The sequence below is a fragment of the Malaya genurostris genome, chromosome 3 (genome assembly GCF_030247185.1).
Source record: "Malaya genurostris strain Urasoe2022 chromosome 3, Malgen_1.1, whole genome shotgun sequence".
In the NCBI taxonomy this organism is placed as follows: domain Eukaryota; kingdom Metazoa; phylum Arthropoda; class Insecta; order Diptera; family Culicidae; genus Malaya; species Malaya genurostris.
Genome location: NC_080572.1, coordinates 202974306 through 202991563, shown reverse-complemented (window position 1 = coordinate 202991563; position 17258 = coordinate 202974306). Strand labels below are relative to the sequence as shown.

General features: G+C 36.1%; 1 protein-coding gene across 11 annotated transcripts in view; it reads left to right on the top strand.

Annotated features, from left to right (window-relative positions):
• LOC131439293 (potassium voltage-gated channel protein Shab) overlaps nucleotides 1-17258 on the top strand; it is a 347162-nt gene that overhangs the window by 304249 nt on the left and 25655 nt on the right. For 10 of the 11 annotated variants that reach the window (XM_058610141.1, XM_058610145.1, XM_058610142.1 and 7 more), the window contains one exon: nucleotides 8576-8689. The exons of the other annotated variant lie outside the window; for it this stretch is intronic. In XM_058610141.1, the coding sequence (XP_058466124.1) occupies nucleotides 8576-8689 (114 nt within the window). The remainder of the gene's footprint in view (nucleotides 1-8575; nucleotides 8690-17258) is intronic. 11 annotated transcript variants of the gene reach the window in all.

Genomic DNA, 17258 nt, shown 5'->3' with positions numbered 1-17258 from the left:
ACTTTTACATACATAACAGCAAAAGCCTACATTTTTGTTCTCAAATACTGAGCAGAACATGGAAAATTTGTTCCTATTGTGCCAAAAAAAACACCGCTTTCAAAGCTAACACGTTTGAATCTTTGGTTTTCTATCTGAGATCACTTTCAGTGCTTAATTTTGACGATCGAGACCATTGATTGAAAGGTCACTCCATTCCAAATTCAACACCCTTCAATTTGGCCTCCCTCAAAGAACTTTCAATCATACTACATACAATCGATGAACACCGCCAGATTGACAGTCTCGGATGCTTTTCTGCAATAGACAATAAAAAACGCAATAATTTGAAGCTTTCATCAGACATGCTTGCATTTGCTTCGAGTTGAGTTCGGAAATAGTTCAACCCTTTACATGACTAAATTCATTATTGGCCGCGGAATTTCCGAAAGTATTCAAAATGTGTAAAGAGTTAACACTACATAGCACTTCGAGCAGCATAGCACAAAACTAATGAATATGACATTGACTAACGACTAATTTAACGCTGATAAACGCCGCCTCACTCACGTGTTTTAGATTAAACGCATGCGCTCGCTTATTTTTCTAAGGATTTGATTCGTGTTACGATCCATATAACTAGGATGTTTTAGGAAAATCGCCGAATGTTTCTACTAACTCCGCCCCAAAAGGTCGGACATAATGAAAATATCTAAGAATTAGTTTGGCAGGATATGAACTATCAAGAATTTTTTTTTTCGAAAACCAATTTTACTAGTAATATCCCAACTAACCAAAAATGATTTAACCTATTTCAGGTAACTCTGCACATTTTATGAACTTGAATGTACAGGACAAGTTTCGTGAATACTTATAAGCAGCAAGAAAATTCAAGCAGAACTAAAACAACGGTGGCATTATGTACCTCGATTCGATCAAAATGTCATCGAATCGACCTCATACCGTATCATGATTCTCGATTTGAACTCGATCATAGAGCTTCATTCGTGTTCCCTCAAAGAAATATTATATTATCGAGAAGTTTTGACATTATGAAACCTAAACAATCGAGCTCGTAAACGATTAAACACGATAAGAAATGGTCCAAATTTATATGACTATCGACAACAAATTTTCGAATGCGTTCCTTTTTATTTAGGAGTACTTTTCTTTACGTTTCGTCTTAGACTCGTCAGTGCAGAGCAGCAAATTAAACTTGAACCGCTAAGTAGACGTAAAGTTAATGTTATTTGCAACAACACATTTTAATTGGCACCGAAGGGCCATGTCTTTGCTGACGTGCCTAACGAAAACGTAATTTTCGGCAGTTCAAGTTGAACTGTTTAAGTTTGCAATAAGCAGTTCAATTTGAACTGCTTTGCACTGACGAGTCTAAGACGAAACGTAAAGAAAAGTAAAAACGGTTATGTGCCCTAAGCACAAACTTAGGTTAACCTCTAAATGATTTAAGAGTAGTTATCGAGATTATCATAGATTATCCTAAACATATTAGTATTGATTATTTTAAAGCATTATTTAAAAAATCATTGTATATTTTATATTATAAGTTTATTGGTCAAATTATGATTAATTTGTTTTTGAATTTCTCATATAAAAAGGTTTTGCAATCACTGTGAAAACCAACTTTTGAACCGAGGACCGGAGGGCCCAGTGTCATATACCATTCGACTCAGCTCGTCGAGTACGCAAAATATATGTGTGTATATGTGCGTATGTGTGTACATAACGTTTTTGTTGCACTAACTTTTCTCGGAGATAGCTCAACCGATTTTTACAAACTTAGATTCAAATGAAAGGTCTTGTGGGCCCATACAAAATTCCTGAATATTATTTGGATCCGACTCCCGGTTCCGGAATTATGGGGTAAAATGTACAAAAAAATTGTGAAAAAGAGTGCACTAACTTTTTTCGGAGATGGCTGAACCGATTTTCACAAGCTTAGATTAAAATGAAAGCTCTTTAGGTCTCATACTAAATTCCTGAATTTCATTTGGATCTGATTTCCGGTTCCAGAGTTATGAGGTGAAATGTGTAAAAAAATGAAAATATATTTTCAAACTTTTCTCATAGATGGCGCCACCGACTTTTACAAACTTACGTTCAAATGAAAGGTCCTGCGGTCCCATACGGAATTCGTGAATTTCATCCGGATTCGACTTCCGGATCCGGGAATATAGGGTAAAATGTGTTGAAAATTTTATACCAAAGGCGAAAAACCGAAAAAAATCCATCCCGACCTCAAATCTTCTCTAATTGATAGTTTTTATCAGTAGACGGTCAAACAAACCGATTTCGGTTATTCTTTCAAGAATCGAAGAAAATTTTTTTGAAGAATACCACAGTATTATATATGATAGTATGATTGATATGAGAAAGGCATCATTACACCACTAGGTGGATTAAAATAGGTTTTTATGTAAAGTTTGGCTTGATAACAACTAAAATTCAATTTATATATCATTTTTGTTGAATCAAAATTTAGATACAAAAACACAATATCTGGCATAAGATAGGTGAAAGATTAATTAAATGAACTTTTTTTCCCACTGTTGGCTTGTACTTGAGTACTGTCGCTCTAAAGTTTTTCATAATCCTTCTCAATCAAATGGCGAATCTAGCGAACTCTTCAGCGATTGCTGTGCTGCCCAAGTGGCGAGCTTAGAATGGCACTAATTTTCAGATTTTGATAGAAGATTTGAAAAAAAAATGTTTCTTCTTCTTATTTTTTTCTCACGAATCAAATGCTAACATACGAAAACACGTAAGAATTGCGTGAAAAAGTCGAGCATGTTTCAGTGACTTTCCGCGATGTTTGATAAGGGAGCGGGTCATTTCGCCGAATAGGACATTTCGTCGAAAGTCGTATCGCCGAAAGGGTCATTTCGCCGAAAGAGACATTTTGCCGAAAGGGTAATTTCGAATACATCATTTTTTTTGTGTTATTATGCCTCCTGTATAACTGATGTGGCGCAGCCACATAACTGAAGCCAAGATGGCTCGGCGGTATAAAGCCGCCGAGGCGACGCCGGCTGAGGTGACCGGAAGCGCCGGCCTCTTGCATACAAACCTGTAACCGCCTCGCTCGCCCGGTCCACTCAAAGCTAGGTTTCTTTACCTTAGTGAGGCCCGAACGAGCGGTAGCGAGGTCGGACAACACACGAATCAAATCGATGTAGTGAAACCGCATTAGACATTTTTCACTTAGTAAACGGAAAATACCACATACATTTGCTTGGGAGAGACACCTATGCAATTACGTTGATGGTTAGTGGCTAATAGCCAACAAGTTTCCTTGGGAACTCTGTTCTTATGTTCATGAATAAATCTTTATTGAAGAGTACAAAAATCAATCTCTATTCAATTCTACAATTGTAGGTCAACAAAACGGGCGTTAACGAATTGTCATTCATTTGTGTTTATTTTAAATCAATTCCAATTATAATATTAAGACAATTGCAGGAACCGGCAAAGTGACCCTTTCGGCGAAATGACATTCGGCGAAGTGACCCATTCGGCGAAATTACTTTCGGCCGAACGGCTTTTGATGAAATATCCGTATCCGTTTGATAATTATTAATGGGGAAATCGTTAAATGAAATATTATATTCCAAGAAGTAAGTTTGGGTGCTGTTCACAAATCTGGAAAATTCTTGGTTTTTGTATTTAAATTTAGACATTAAATGATAAATTACGATCAAAATTGACGTCAGATTCGACTTAAAAAAATTTTAGGATAACATCAGATCTCGTCGTTTCATGCATTTCTCAGACAAAACAAAAAACCGGATAACTTAAAAAATTCGCGTAATTTCGGGTATTGGATTCGTCTTCGTGGAAAAAAACCGCGTTAAAAATCGCATGAGAAACCGTGTAAAAGAAGACCTCAGTGTTAGTTTTGAAAGTTCATTTATACACACTGATTCCGTTGTTCGGTAATTTTTTTGATGAAAACGTACGGTAATCATTAGAAACAACCGATGTTTCGGTTACATGAATTCTGTTTTATAAAAATTATGCAAATATTTGTTTCTGGACGATCAGTTATCCGCAAGAAAGGTATAATTACAACAGAATACTGCACATAATTATACAATTCATAAGGCAAACCTGAATAGTGACCAAGTGCTTCATGGTAAAGTTATCTGCCAATTACCGTTCAACTGTAAATACTGATTGTCGTGAAAGCTAACTTTCCAGTGAGTGTCTTTTCAATAATAAAACTGATAAAAATATCTTAAGGGGCACAATTCTGGTTACCCGTATTCTTTTTCTCAATATTTACCCGCTGCAAATGATGAATGTTTTTTGAAATCCTTTAAAAAGGTTTTTATTTTCACTCAGAAAATAAATACAGAATTTTAAACCTTAAACGTATTGAATTTCGTTTTTTTTCGTCATACAATTTGTCGATTTGTGAGAAAAATAAGAGAAAGAAAAATGTTCAAATCTGTCATGCCAAATGACCACCTTTTCTTAGTTCCAATCAGTTCAGTAAAAGTGTCATTTGCTGAATGATCGATAGAGTTGCAATGAACTTCAAACTGTCATAATTATACTGACTTGTTCATCAATACGGACACTCGGCAAAATTCATTTAAAAAAATATATATATAAATATAAATATCGTATATCTTTCGGTTGTCATCGTTAGCGTTTCAATTTTAGTGGAATATGGAAATATCAATTATTTTGTTACATTGCTGAAATGAGAAACTGTGCAAGACTGTTTGAATACATTCATCCGGAGAGAACTTATCGCCAGGAGTCAGTATTATTTATTTGTACCACAATGTTTTCTCCATAAATATCGAAATCTTCACATCTGCTCTTCCGAAAATGAAGTTATTTGACAGATCTGTATCTGTCAATTTATTACGAATTTCAAAGATTTCTAAAACAATGCATTATATTTAAGATTATCAATAGTAATATGTTTATTCTAATCTAAGATGATGTCGATAACTACCCTTCAATAAAAAGAAACGTATTCAAAAATTCGAATTCAGTAGCAGTAGTAGAGTAATTGCTTTGTTTTCTTTTCAAAACACAACGCTAGTGTTTTGTTGATGAATACATTCATCAATCTGAAACTTTGATAGAAAACTCAGATCTTTGAGATAACGTTTTTAGAGGTTTTTAGGGAATTTTAACCAGCTTCGCTCATTTCTTTCCAATTAAGACAGATCAGAGAATCCCTTGTATAGGTTTTGATAAACGATTAAAAACAAAGGGTCATTATCATGAATGATTTTATTGTTTCTCAAAGTATTTACTATGAAAATACAAAAGAATGTATCTCCAACATATGCGTTCTAAACGAAAAACGTTGAGCGTGCAATTTATTTTTGACGAAGTCATTGAGGCTAAATCAGAGCCATACAGCGGACGATCCCTCAATTTGATATTTTGAACGCAAAAAAAGCATTCGATTGATGCGATGTGTGAAACATGTGTGATTTTTTCCTTAGTGATTCGTTTTGCTCATTTTTCTGCTAACTTCTTGCAAGCAAATGGTTACGTAAGGAAAAGTGGGTAATTTTGAATCGCACTTTAGCCCTGACTGAAAATCACCCGGAATCGGAATTTTTCAAAATTAGAGAAATAAAGATTAAGCTAGAAGTAAAATTCCATGTTTAGGGATTATCAGAATTTAAAAATTTCAAGTTTCAAATTTTAAATATAATTGTTTTTTTTTCTTTTGAAAAATCGTGGGGAATCTTGAGCCTGAAATTGCTCATTTAATGAAAAAACATAAGAATTATATGAAACATATAGATGGAAAAATGATGCTTTACAGCCGTAGAGCTTTCGATTGATCATGTTTTAAACCGTAAAGCGGGAGTTTGACGATAAATTACTAAATAAAACATTTTGAATGCTTGAATCTACACATTTCGAAAAAAATTCTGTGATTTAACATCTTATTAGATGCACATAAATGGAGCGTCGCAGTTCACGCAAATTTATGTGGAAGAACATTTAATATTGTGTCTAAAATTCCATGATATAGAATTCATTGAAATAAAAAAATGAATACTGATAGCAGCTACCACTGCGACTGATAGCAGCCACCACTGCGACTTGAACCGAGAATCTTTGGATCGCAAAGTACGTTTGTTAATCGACTGATCCACAGAAGCACACATTGGCTTGGGTGGTAAAGGTGCATTTAAATTCATACTGTCGCACCTGCTAGCAGAATGCAAGTAATCTAACATTATGTCAAATGAAAAGTCACCTGTAAAATTCAATTTTTTCTGGTGTGTAACTCAGCATCATCATCATCAACATTATCATGGTGTGAAATGTTGGAAGAGCCTTCATTGTAGCCCCAGAAAAGATATATAAAAGCAAGAAAAAAAAACATGTCAATTACTAAATTACCCAACTTTGGCGTTCAGGAACCTACTGCTGGAGATTCTACCCGTTTTCAGGTGCTGAGAACTCGATAGTCCCACGACAAAAGGGCCTGATTGTAAATGATAGTTTTTCTTTGTTTACTTTTTCTTTCACGATTTATCGTATTGATTTCATATTTAACACCTAACTTTTCGATAAAATTTTCAAGTTATAACCACAAGCTTTCGATTTATATTGGAAACTTTCAGTAAAATGACAGTAATGGCTCCATAATAATCAAGTAAACAGTAAACAAAGAGAGGCTCTCATTTTCAGTTAAGCCGTTTTGTCATGGGACTATCGAATTTAACGAATAGAATAAAAAAAAGAAGTATAGGAAATACTACTGTTTTCTCTTTATATTGAACCAAATGAATGAGAACAATTTTATTTCGGTGTACATAGAGATACTAAATCATAGCAGATCATATTCACTGGCACTGAATTTTATATTCTACCTTTTGTCGTGTTAATTAGTCCTATAATTTTATGAATGTCGCTTGAGGAAACTATTTTTCATGAAAGAGTTGCACATTTAAACTTCTGGAAAACACTTTTCTGGACAAACGTTCGTTTCCCTAAATAATCAAGGCAAACGACTAGTTCCAAGCTTTACTTGCAAAAAGAGGTCGTTTTCAAAAAGTATCTTTGGCGATAACGAATTAGTAGTGTCAGATTATTTACGATTCTAATGTGTCGGTAAAGAATGAATTTCTTTAAAGAAGTTTCGCATAAACTCACAAGACATCGATCTACAGTTTTCGTAATAGTTGGTGAACTGATTACTCATGCAGAGTTGAACTCAAACCATCTTCCACTAACATTCGTGATTTTACAAAACGTAATGTAAATTAACTCTTTTGCGAAATAAAAAGTTCACTAGAAAAGTAGAACAAATTAAACTATATTCTTAAAATTTTTTAATACTTTTTAAAAATTTCATGATTTCTCAGAAATCATTCCTAGCTCTTAAAGCAGAAAATCAAATACTTCTCACGGCGAAAAGGCTCAAAAACGAGGATAGAATTTTGAAATTCCCCCAGTTCTAATTAAAACATTATGAGCTCCTATTGAAAACGATGTCTCCGAAAATATGATCATATTTCAAAACGGGTTAATGACCTTGGTGTTTTGTGATAATAATAATACAATGATACAATTTTTTAAGTCTTTCCGATGTTAGTTATTGACTATGAAGCTATTTAGTAAAATTTTCAACAATTGTTTTGCATTTGATTACTTCCCTGAAAGATGTAAAAATGCAAAAGTATTATTATTACTTCCTTCTATTAGTAAACTTTAAAAAATATATCTTTGTACGATTATTATGATTAAAACTGTTAGAAGGAATGCAAAATAATTCCATATTATTTAGCTGATGGTACTCTTCAAGTTGGCTATCAGAATTGTAAATCTGAATCGCGAAATGTTGTTCCTCGAGCGTGGTTTCCATGCTATACAATATTTGTTCAACCATTGGTTGGTTGTAAAATATTTTATCCTACAACAAAAATCACAAAACTTCTGAAACAAACAATATTGTAATGGTAGCCATTACCATAAATCATGTCAACAGGGCTAGGGTTAAAAAGCTATCACTTAAACTCAAATCTTGACGGTGTCATATATAATTAATAATCCAGTTGATAATATACATTCCAAACACCAGAAATAGAATTTTATGTTCGTATTCAGGATAGAATAATGATTTGGCATTACATAGTGTAGAGTTCCCTGCTATTTTTTTAATTCAACAGTTATGTTTCAGCATAGAAAGATCACATTCAAATTTTTTGTGAATTACATAAAGCGATTAATTCCTAAAACAGTCCATATTTACGACATATACTTCATCAATCTTCAATTAAGACACATAATTAATCACACCACAAAAAAGTCATAAATTTCATACATACCTCTTCTCACTCGATCCAATTTCTTTATCTTCTATTTCGTCTCACCTAATTTCTGTTCGTTTCAAATGGAAAATCCTCCCAACTGTTCCGTACCAAACCACATTGTCATGGCACCTAAATGACTCCGTCACCCTCATCACCTCAAATATCCTGAACGTTTCCCACAATCACCACTCTTTGGTCTTTCCGGTATATTTTTCCTCTCTCTCTCTCTATCCCGTTTTGTTTCTTTCAAAATAACCACCCCCACCTCGTTCTAGGAAGTAGAAGAACTACGACGACAAGTTGCTTTAGAAACTTCTTCCACAAGTAAACGGGACAAATCCGATACTGAACTGCCATCCGAGTATGAGTGTTGTTTTTGCACGTCAAAGGTACATTTCTTCTTCTCACTCTACTTGCCGTATCAACCTGTACTAAAGATTCTTAGAAGTCATTTAGTCGTCTTATATTTTGCTCTTCTACTATATCATAAGTATACATAAATGAATGAATATTCTTTTTGTACATACATACCGCTAAAACATTATACCTACCGTTTGCTATAGTAATAAATGGATTATAATACGTTTACAAATTGAAACTTTTATGAAATATTGCAGCTAACTATGAATGTTCGCGATTTATCATTTCAATATTTCGGTTAGCACACACGAACGCGCAATATTGACAGGAAAATTTGTAGCAAATTCCCGTTTAATTTGTCGTTACGTCCCATTTTTCGGCCCATAACAGCACCCAGCTAATAAGACACATTAACTGAAATAGCTTGAATCACTTCCTTCCCAATGTAACGACACTGCCAACGATCATACGACCCTCAAACAGCCCAACTCCCCAAACCAGGACGTCCGACATCCAACGAATCCTGTGCGCTCATAAACGTCGTACTAGTTGACATCCGGCTGTTAGAGATATATCTTCTTCTTCTTCTTCTTCCCACGACCTACAGGACTTTTAACATGCACCACGTTTTGCTTAGTGTTTTTCCCCCTTCCCAAATATTCGCCCACGCTGGAACGAATCACTGGGGCTAGGAAAATGATAACAATAAATAAGAAAACTCAACCGAATTATCGCGCTATTAACATTAATTCTCGCTGGATAATTTGGCATTTAATGTACGCTTTTTATGGTATATGCTAGCATTTTATTAACCATGCACTTTTCCATTGTGTGTTGCTTCAGGGAGTTAAAAAAATCTATTTAAAATTGAAGAAAAGTAGGATACTCACGATACAATAAATGTACCAAATTCTCGGCAGCAGATATTGCCTATATTCAAGATACATTAAATGCGAAACATTCTTGTATAGCGGCTATCCTATTCTACGTAAATCGTACAATTGTACATAAATCGGTATCAATACCTTTACTTTACTCATAATAGAATCCGAACTAGCAGAAAGCAGGCGCTGTTCTGACTAATAAAATGAAAAGGGCAGGGCGACAATAAAAACATGCCCAAAATAGAATCATTTTTATCTATACGAAGGAAGTTGTTGATAAAAAATCAATGATTTTGTTACCTGTTTAGACACTTGTGTATAGATTTTATACATTCACAATACATTAAGTAGTAGCTGAAAAAACATAAAAGTTTCATCGTCATTGCTTATGTTTTTTTTTCGCCGCATTCATTCGGCATGAATCCCTCAATTATGGATGCCGGAATGTCGATCGATTAATCAAGTAATCGATTAATAACACAGATAATCGACTAAAATTAAATCGAATAGTTTGAAAAGTTATATTCGATTATTTAATAATCGAGTAATTCGAAAAATTCTACATTCCTACCTTCGATTAGAATGCCGAATGTCGAATGAAAAATCATATATCGATTAATTACAGTTGAATCGTCAAAAATTTGATCCAAAACTAAATATGATTTCCTTATGGATTCCGAATCAGATGCATCAATCGATTGCATTTTTTCTGCAAAGTCTATTTCTCATTTTATCTAGTACACAAAGGGACAAACCATCATACTGCGAGAGTTCCGATCAATAAGCTAAATGTAGGTAAACTGCTTTTAGCCTAAAATAGTATGTACTAAACTAGACAGTTTAGTTAATAAAACTTACTATTGATAAGATTTAAACAAAATTTCAGAATTTGTTCACTTGGGTATTAGTCCCTTTTACAAAAATGAGATATTGGATAGAAAATCAAAATTGTGTGATTTTTTGGTTCCGTGTAGCGACTGAAAACCCGCTTGAGAAATCCAACCAATGAAATTCCGTATCGTTGCATCCCACATGATTAGTTCGGAATAAATTCCGAACCAAATCCGAGTGGGCAGAAAATTTTCATTCAAAATCCAATGAGAAATTCAGTGTGAAATCCGAATCAATGCGAGCTCCAGTGCGACAATCGATTCCAAATAAATTTTTCCTTCAACCAAATGGTTCAGAAAATCTGTCGAAATTGAGTAAGAAAAAGCGAACTGAGCTGTCATTCGGTTTATTACTCAGTCCATCTTTGAGACAATAGGGGATGTTTTCCTCAATACATTTCCTCAATATACTACCTTGATCTAAAAGTTCCCGGAATTTATTCAGGGAATTAAAAATATAAGACTATTCATCAAAATGGATATTGTCCCCTTCAAAGTATTCCCCGTCGACTGCAACATAAGGCATAGTGAGCCGACGCTAAATCCAGCCAAAACAGTGGAGTTGTACTATGCTTCTTATATAAATACAGCAATCACTTCTGGAGACACTCAGATCGATAGATTTCTGTATTTATAGTTCCGGTAGTGTAAAAAATGGTTGACTTCAAACCACAGGAATACATTGCTTGCCATACCAGTACCTTTTGACCGAATTTCTCCACTTGAACCGACCTGTCCGCATCGCTCACATCCTCCCCAACGACGACAGTTAAGAATTGTGGACCTGGAAGGGTTTTTGAGCCCTCCTTTACATAAGTCTCTTCGTCCATCAAAACGCATGCATCCGGACGCTGCAAAAGACGTGAATACAATTTCCGGGCCCTTGTTGCCGCTTGCTTCCTCTGTTCTACATTTTTTCGAGATTTTCTGCTTCTTGTAGGTCTTCAGGTGATTTCGCCTCTTGATACGCTGGATCATTCGTACACTCGTTCCAGCTTTTTTGGCCAAATCACGTATTGACATTGATTTGTTCTTCAAGACTAGAGATACAACTTTCTGTTCCAGTTTCGGGTTGGAAGAACCGGGTTTTCTGCCACTTCCTGGTAGCTCATCCAAAGAATAGTTTTCCCCAAACTAATTAATGATGGTTTTAACAGTGGCATGATGAATTCCAAACCGCTTCGCCAGTTTTCGTATAGTAATACCCTTCTCACTTAGCCATGTGTCCGGAACCTTCATTTTCGCTTTCTTTTCAATACTCGACATTTTGAAAACGCAGAATTGCAACCGCATAAACAAGTAAACAAACGAAAACTGACAGCCAAACGCACAGCATACTGTGATCTGAGCATAAAAAACCATCCCAAATTCATGCGTACAACACTAATGTATGTGGATAGCTTATTTTCGATAGATTCCTTTCTTATGTCAGCGCTTGATCCAATCCTGGAAACGTTTTTTATATTCAGTTTTCGGTATGGCCATCAGAGCCATCTGCGAATTTTTCATAATCTCATCTCGGGTGCTGAAACGCGTTCCACAGAGCGGTTTCTTGAGTTGACCGAATAGGAAAAAGTCGCAGGGAGCCAATTCAAGTGAATTCGGTGGTTACTGAATGGTATTTGTTTTTAACGTTTTTACCTAAATCTTCACGGACTACGATGGCATTGTGTGACGGTGCGTTATCGACAAAGACATTTACAATGTCACTGTCACTTGAGTTGGCCCGGGCAAGTTGGCATCTCAATGCGCCGGTCTCACAAGCCAAAATCGGCTGTCAAATTCCTCAAAAAGACTTTCCATTTTTTGTCAATCGAATTAATCGAGTACTCAAAAATGAGTAATCGAGTATTTGTATACTTACTATACTTACCGTTACAATTCTGAAAGCGATGTAATGAACCTGTTACCTGTTTTTCTCATATTTTTCGATGATATTTATGTTTTGGTTCGGAAAGTTGATTTCGGATAACATTTATGCTGGCATTAAACTCAGCTGTTTCCTACAAATCATATGATGCGCTGTTTTCACTAACATGTGCGGCGAAAAACATGAATGCGGGTTACAAGACTAGATTACAAGGGCGAGTATTGTATTTCATTTTGAGTTTGACAGCTGTCACGTAATCGGTAAACCAAAACGCTATGTGGGTATGAGAATCTTCTAGTATGTATAACAAGATGTAAAAGACGATGAAGATTCATAAAGTATGCACAGTAAGCAAAAGAATTATAGTAGCTAAAATGTGTATTAGCTTTATTTAAAAAAATCCCCATTGTTCTAGAGATAAAAAACTGAAAATTAGAGATAACAATGCGATGCAGTTGTCTTGCACATGAATTCAGCATTTATCGAAGGAAAATGTTTTCATTTAATGTCTTTTTTGAAAACGGATCATTCCCAGGCCCAGGAACAGTCACGTTTTATAACACCGAAGTTTTCCGGACTTTATCATAGTTTGAGATAAAAATGTTTTCGAAATTTTAAATATTCCTAAAATTAAACATTTTTACCTGAGTTAAACATGAGCTGTACATCAATTTTTTTCTTCAGAAAATCTCATAGATACTACCGCTATCAAAGATATTTGCTTACTGTCACTATTTATCTCATTAGCCAAAACACCATCAGTCAATGTAAACAAGTAGAATGTTTGATGCGCAAGAGTTCTTCTTGCGCTCAATTTCAATTAGTCAAGACGAATCGTGGAATATTTGTAACAAAACTGCAAGACCTCTAAGGGTGAAGCCAGAGAGAAAGCGACACGCGACGCGAAGCGAAACGAGTGAGTACGATGCGATCGGTCAGTAGTCGCAACGCATCGAGTTCACTCTGATATACTTGTAATTTTTCTGCTGAACTTGAACGGACGGAGCTCTGTCGCGCAACTCCATGCGATTTGTCAAGTTTCGCATTGCTTCGCTTCATGTCGCTTGTCGCTTTCTCTTAGGCTTCACCTTAAGGGTGAAGCCAGAATGGGCGCGAAACGCGACGCAAATTGGCGCGAGACGCGACGCGAATGGGCGCGAAACGCAATGCGTAGCCATAGTCAAAGTGATTGATATACTAGTAATCACACGATAGAACTTAATTATGTTCATGTTTATTGAAAAGATAAATTTAGATCAATGCCAAACGGAATAGAATAGCAACTGATTGTAAACTGTTTCAATCTGACTAGGTGTCATTTCAAATGCTCCCCTTCGAAATTATGTTCTTCCGCCACAACAAAAAATAAATTAGGAAACCTTTGTTCGCTCGTTAATCGCCTAAACAATTGAGCACGTGCTGCTTCGTTGTTTGTTGCGCCGAAAATCGTATGTCGCTACTCAACGCCTCGTGTCTACTTTGGCATACATGTTATTTTTTGCTGGCATCAAATGAACGAACGATGACATTCAGTAAAAACCATTCAAGCGAAGAGGTTGTGTTTCGATTGTACTGGCTCGTGAGTTAACGGCTGCTACCGAGACAATTCTAAGCTTCAGGTAGTTAAACTGCCCATAGCAAACGCAATATTCGGGGCGTTTCCCGACTGGAAAGCTAGCAACGAAGGCCATCCCGTTCATACGCACAGAGGTGTAGAGACACAGAGGTGCGAGAGCATAGAAGTGACGAGTCACAGAGGTGCCATCGCATAAAGGTGCGAAGACGAAGGGGTGCAAAGGCACAGAGGTGCTAAAGCAACCCAGTGCTGATCTACCAGGTACCAGAATTTGTACGCTGCGTAGGATCAAAAGAGACGGCATATATCGCGAGGTGCTACACTGCAAGCATCGCATTTGATCGCCACCAAGAGTAAAAGCACTGTACCTGGGGTCAGGTACAGCAAGTGCAGTGGTGTTCACAACGACGGCAGAGCAACTGAGATAGCAGTAAACGACAGAAGACTGCCAATTGGAAACAGCAAAAGACTGCCAATTGGAAATCGTTGGAAGAGCTTCACGTCGTTCTTCACGATAAAGGAACAGAGACATCAGCTACAAGGTAGATTTAATTTAATTTATTTTTTATTTCTTATATCTGAAATTTTACTAAACATAAGTTTTTATTTTGGTATTATTAATTTACAAAAAAAATTTAATGTAATGGATGATCTCATGGAAGATCATCCGAATCCGATTCCGGATACTAGTAAAAGTTTAAATACTCCGAGGGCTAAACATTATCCACAGGGTACCACTGGGCCATGGATAGTCTATCTTCGAAAAAAAGAAAAGATTTTAAACTTGATGCAAATTACAAAGGATTTGACATCACATTTCTCTGAAGTTAAAGAAATCTGTAAGGTTAATAGAGATAAAATTCGAGTTGTAGTTAACGACTTGAAACAGGCAAACGATATTGTAACCTGTAAATTATTTGCTATTGAATATCGAGTTTACATTCCATCGAAGGAGGTAGAAATTGACGGTGTTGTGACTGAAGCAAGTCTGACAGCAGATGATTTACTTAAAAATGGAGTTGGCCGTTTTAAAAACTCCATGCTTGAGGGAGTTAAGATACTCGAGTGCAAACAATTGTACTCAGCATCTATTGTCGATGGAAAAAAGTCTTATCGTCCCTCAGATTCGTTTCGCGTAACATTTGCCGGATCTGCATTGCCTAGCCATGTCTATATCGATAAAATTCGTCTTCCTGTTCGGCTTTTCGTACCGCATGTTATGAATTGCACGAACTGTAAAAAATTCGGACATACAGCTACTTACTGTAGTAATAAGTCCAAATGTATCAAATGTCAAGGGCCTCATAAGGATAATCTTTGCGATAAAGATGTTGAAAAATGTGTTTATTGTGGGGAAAGCCCTCATGATGATCTTTCAGTGTGCGCTGCATTTAAGCTGCGTAAAGACAAAATGAAGCTTTCTTTAAAAGCACGGTCTAAGCGCACATATGCAGAAATGCTCAAAACGGTCATACATGTCTCCCCTTTGGAAACCGAAAACGGTTTTTCAAATCTTGCGGAGCCAGAGGAATCTGACTCTGACGGAAATAGTGAAGATACCTCGTTTGTCACTCCTCAAGGGTCTGTTAAGAGGAGATTAACAAACCACAAAATACCAAAAAAGACACCTAAAATTATACCTTCAAAAAAAGATCCCCGTGTTAAAGCTAAAAAGCCAAATTTAAAACCAAAAACTGTGCCTCCTGGTTTGTCAAATTCACAAACCAATCCAGGAACTAGCTCAAGAAAAGACAATAATCCAGTGGGCTCCATTTCACATTCACCAACAGGATTACTGAAATTTTCGGAAATTGTAGAATGGATTTTCGCTGCATTCAATATTTCTGAACCTCTAAAGACCATCATAACAGCATTTCTTCCAATAGCTAGAACTTTTTTGAAACAGTTATCAGCTCAATGGCCAGCTCTTTCAGGTTTTGTATCATTTGATGGATAATTTATCATCCGCCGCAAATGATTCAATCACTGTCCTGCAGTGGAATTGTCGAAGCATCATGCCAAAACTTGATTCATTTAAAGTTTTGTTGCATAGTCAAAAATGTGATGTATTTGCTTTGTGCGAAACATGGCTTACATCAAACATAGCCTTAAATTTTAATGACTTTAACATTATACGTCTCGACAGAGACTCCCCGTATGGTGGAGTGCTTTTAGGAATTAAGAAATGTTATTCCTTTTATAGATTAAACATTCCTTCGACTTCTAGTATAGAAGTTGTTGCTTGTCAAATAAACATTAAAGGAAAGGACATTTGCATTGCTTCGGTATATATTCCTCCAAGAGCTCAAGTTGGACAACGACAGCTTAATGAAATTGTCGAAGCCCTTCCTGCTCCACGTTTGATTTTAGGAGATTTCAATTCGCACGGAATGATGTGGGGTTCCGTTTACAATGATAGCAGATCATCTCTAATATATAATATTTGCGACAATTTTAGCATGACGGTACTAAATATGGGTAGCATGACACGGATCCCAAGACCTCCTGCACGTCCAAGTGCATTAGATTTATCTCTTTGTTCGACTTCAATTCGACTAGATTGCACCTGGAAAGTATTTCCTGATTTACATGGTAGCGATCATTTACCAATCATCATCTCAATTAGCAGTAACAAAGGCATTGCTAATTCAGTTAATATTCCATATGATTTGACAAAAAATATTGACTGGATTAAATACCAAAGTAATATTTCAAGTGTCTTAACTTCAATGGAAGAGCTTCCCCCACTTGAAGAATATGACTTCCTCGTTTGTTCGATTCTGGAGGCCGCAGAACAAGCCCAAACCAAACGATTTCTTGGTCCATCGTCTAACAGAAGACCTCCAAATCCTTGGTGGGACAAAGAGTGCTCAGATGCTAAACACGCGAAACAAAATGCTTTCAAGACGTTTTTAAAACGAGGAGGAGGAACTCCTCAGAATTTTGAAAAATTCTTGGTTTTAGAAACCAAGTACAAGAACATACTTCGGGTTAAGAAATGCAGCTATTGGAGACATTTTGTGGAAGGTTTGTCAAGAGAAACCTCAATGAGCACTCTTTGGAATACGGCCAGACGAATGAGGAATCGTAACGTAGGAAATGAGAGTGAGGAGTACTCGAATCGATGGATATTTGATTTTGCGAGGAAAGTTTGTCCAGATTCCGTTCCTACGCATAGCATTGTTAGGGAGTCTTCTTCAAATGATGATTCCATTGATAGCCCCTTTTCAATGATGGAATTTTCCATAGCACTCATGTCTTGTAACAATAACGCTCCTGGATTGGACAGAATTAAATTCAACTTGGTGAAGAATCTGCCCGACCTCGCAAAAAGACGTTTGTTGGAATTGTTCAACAAGTTTCTTGAGCAAAATATTG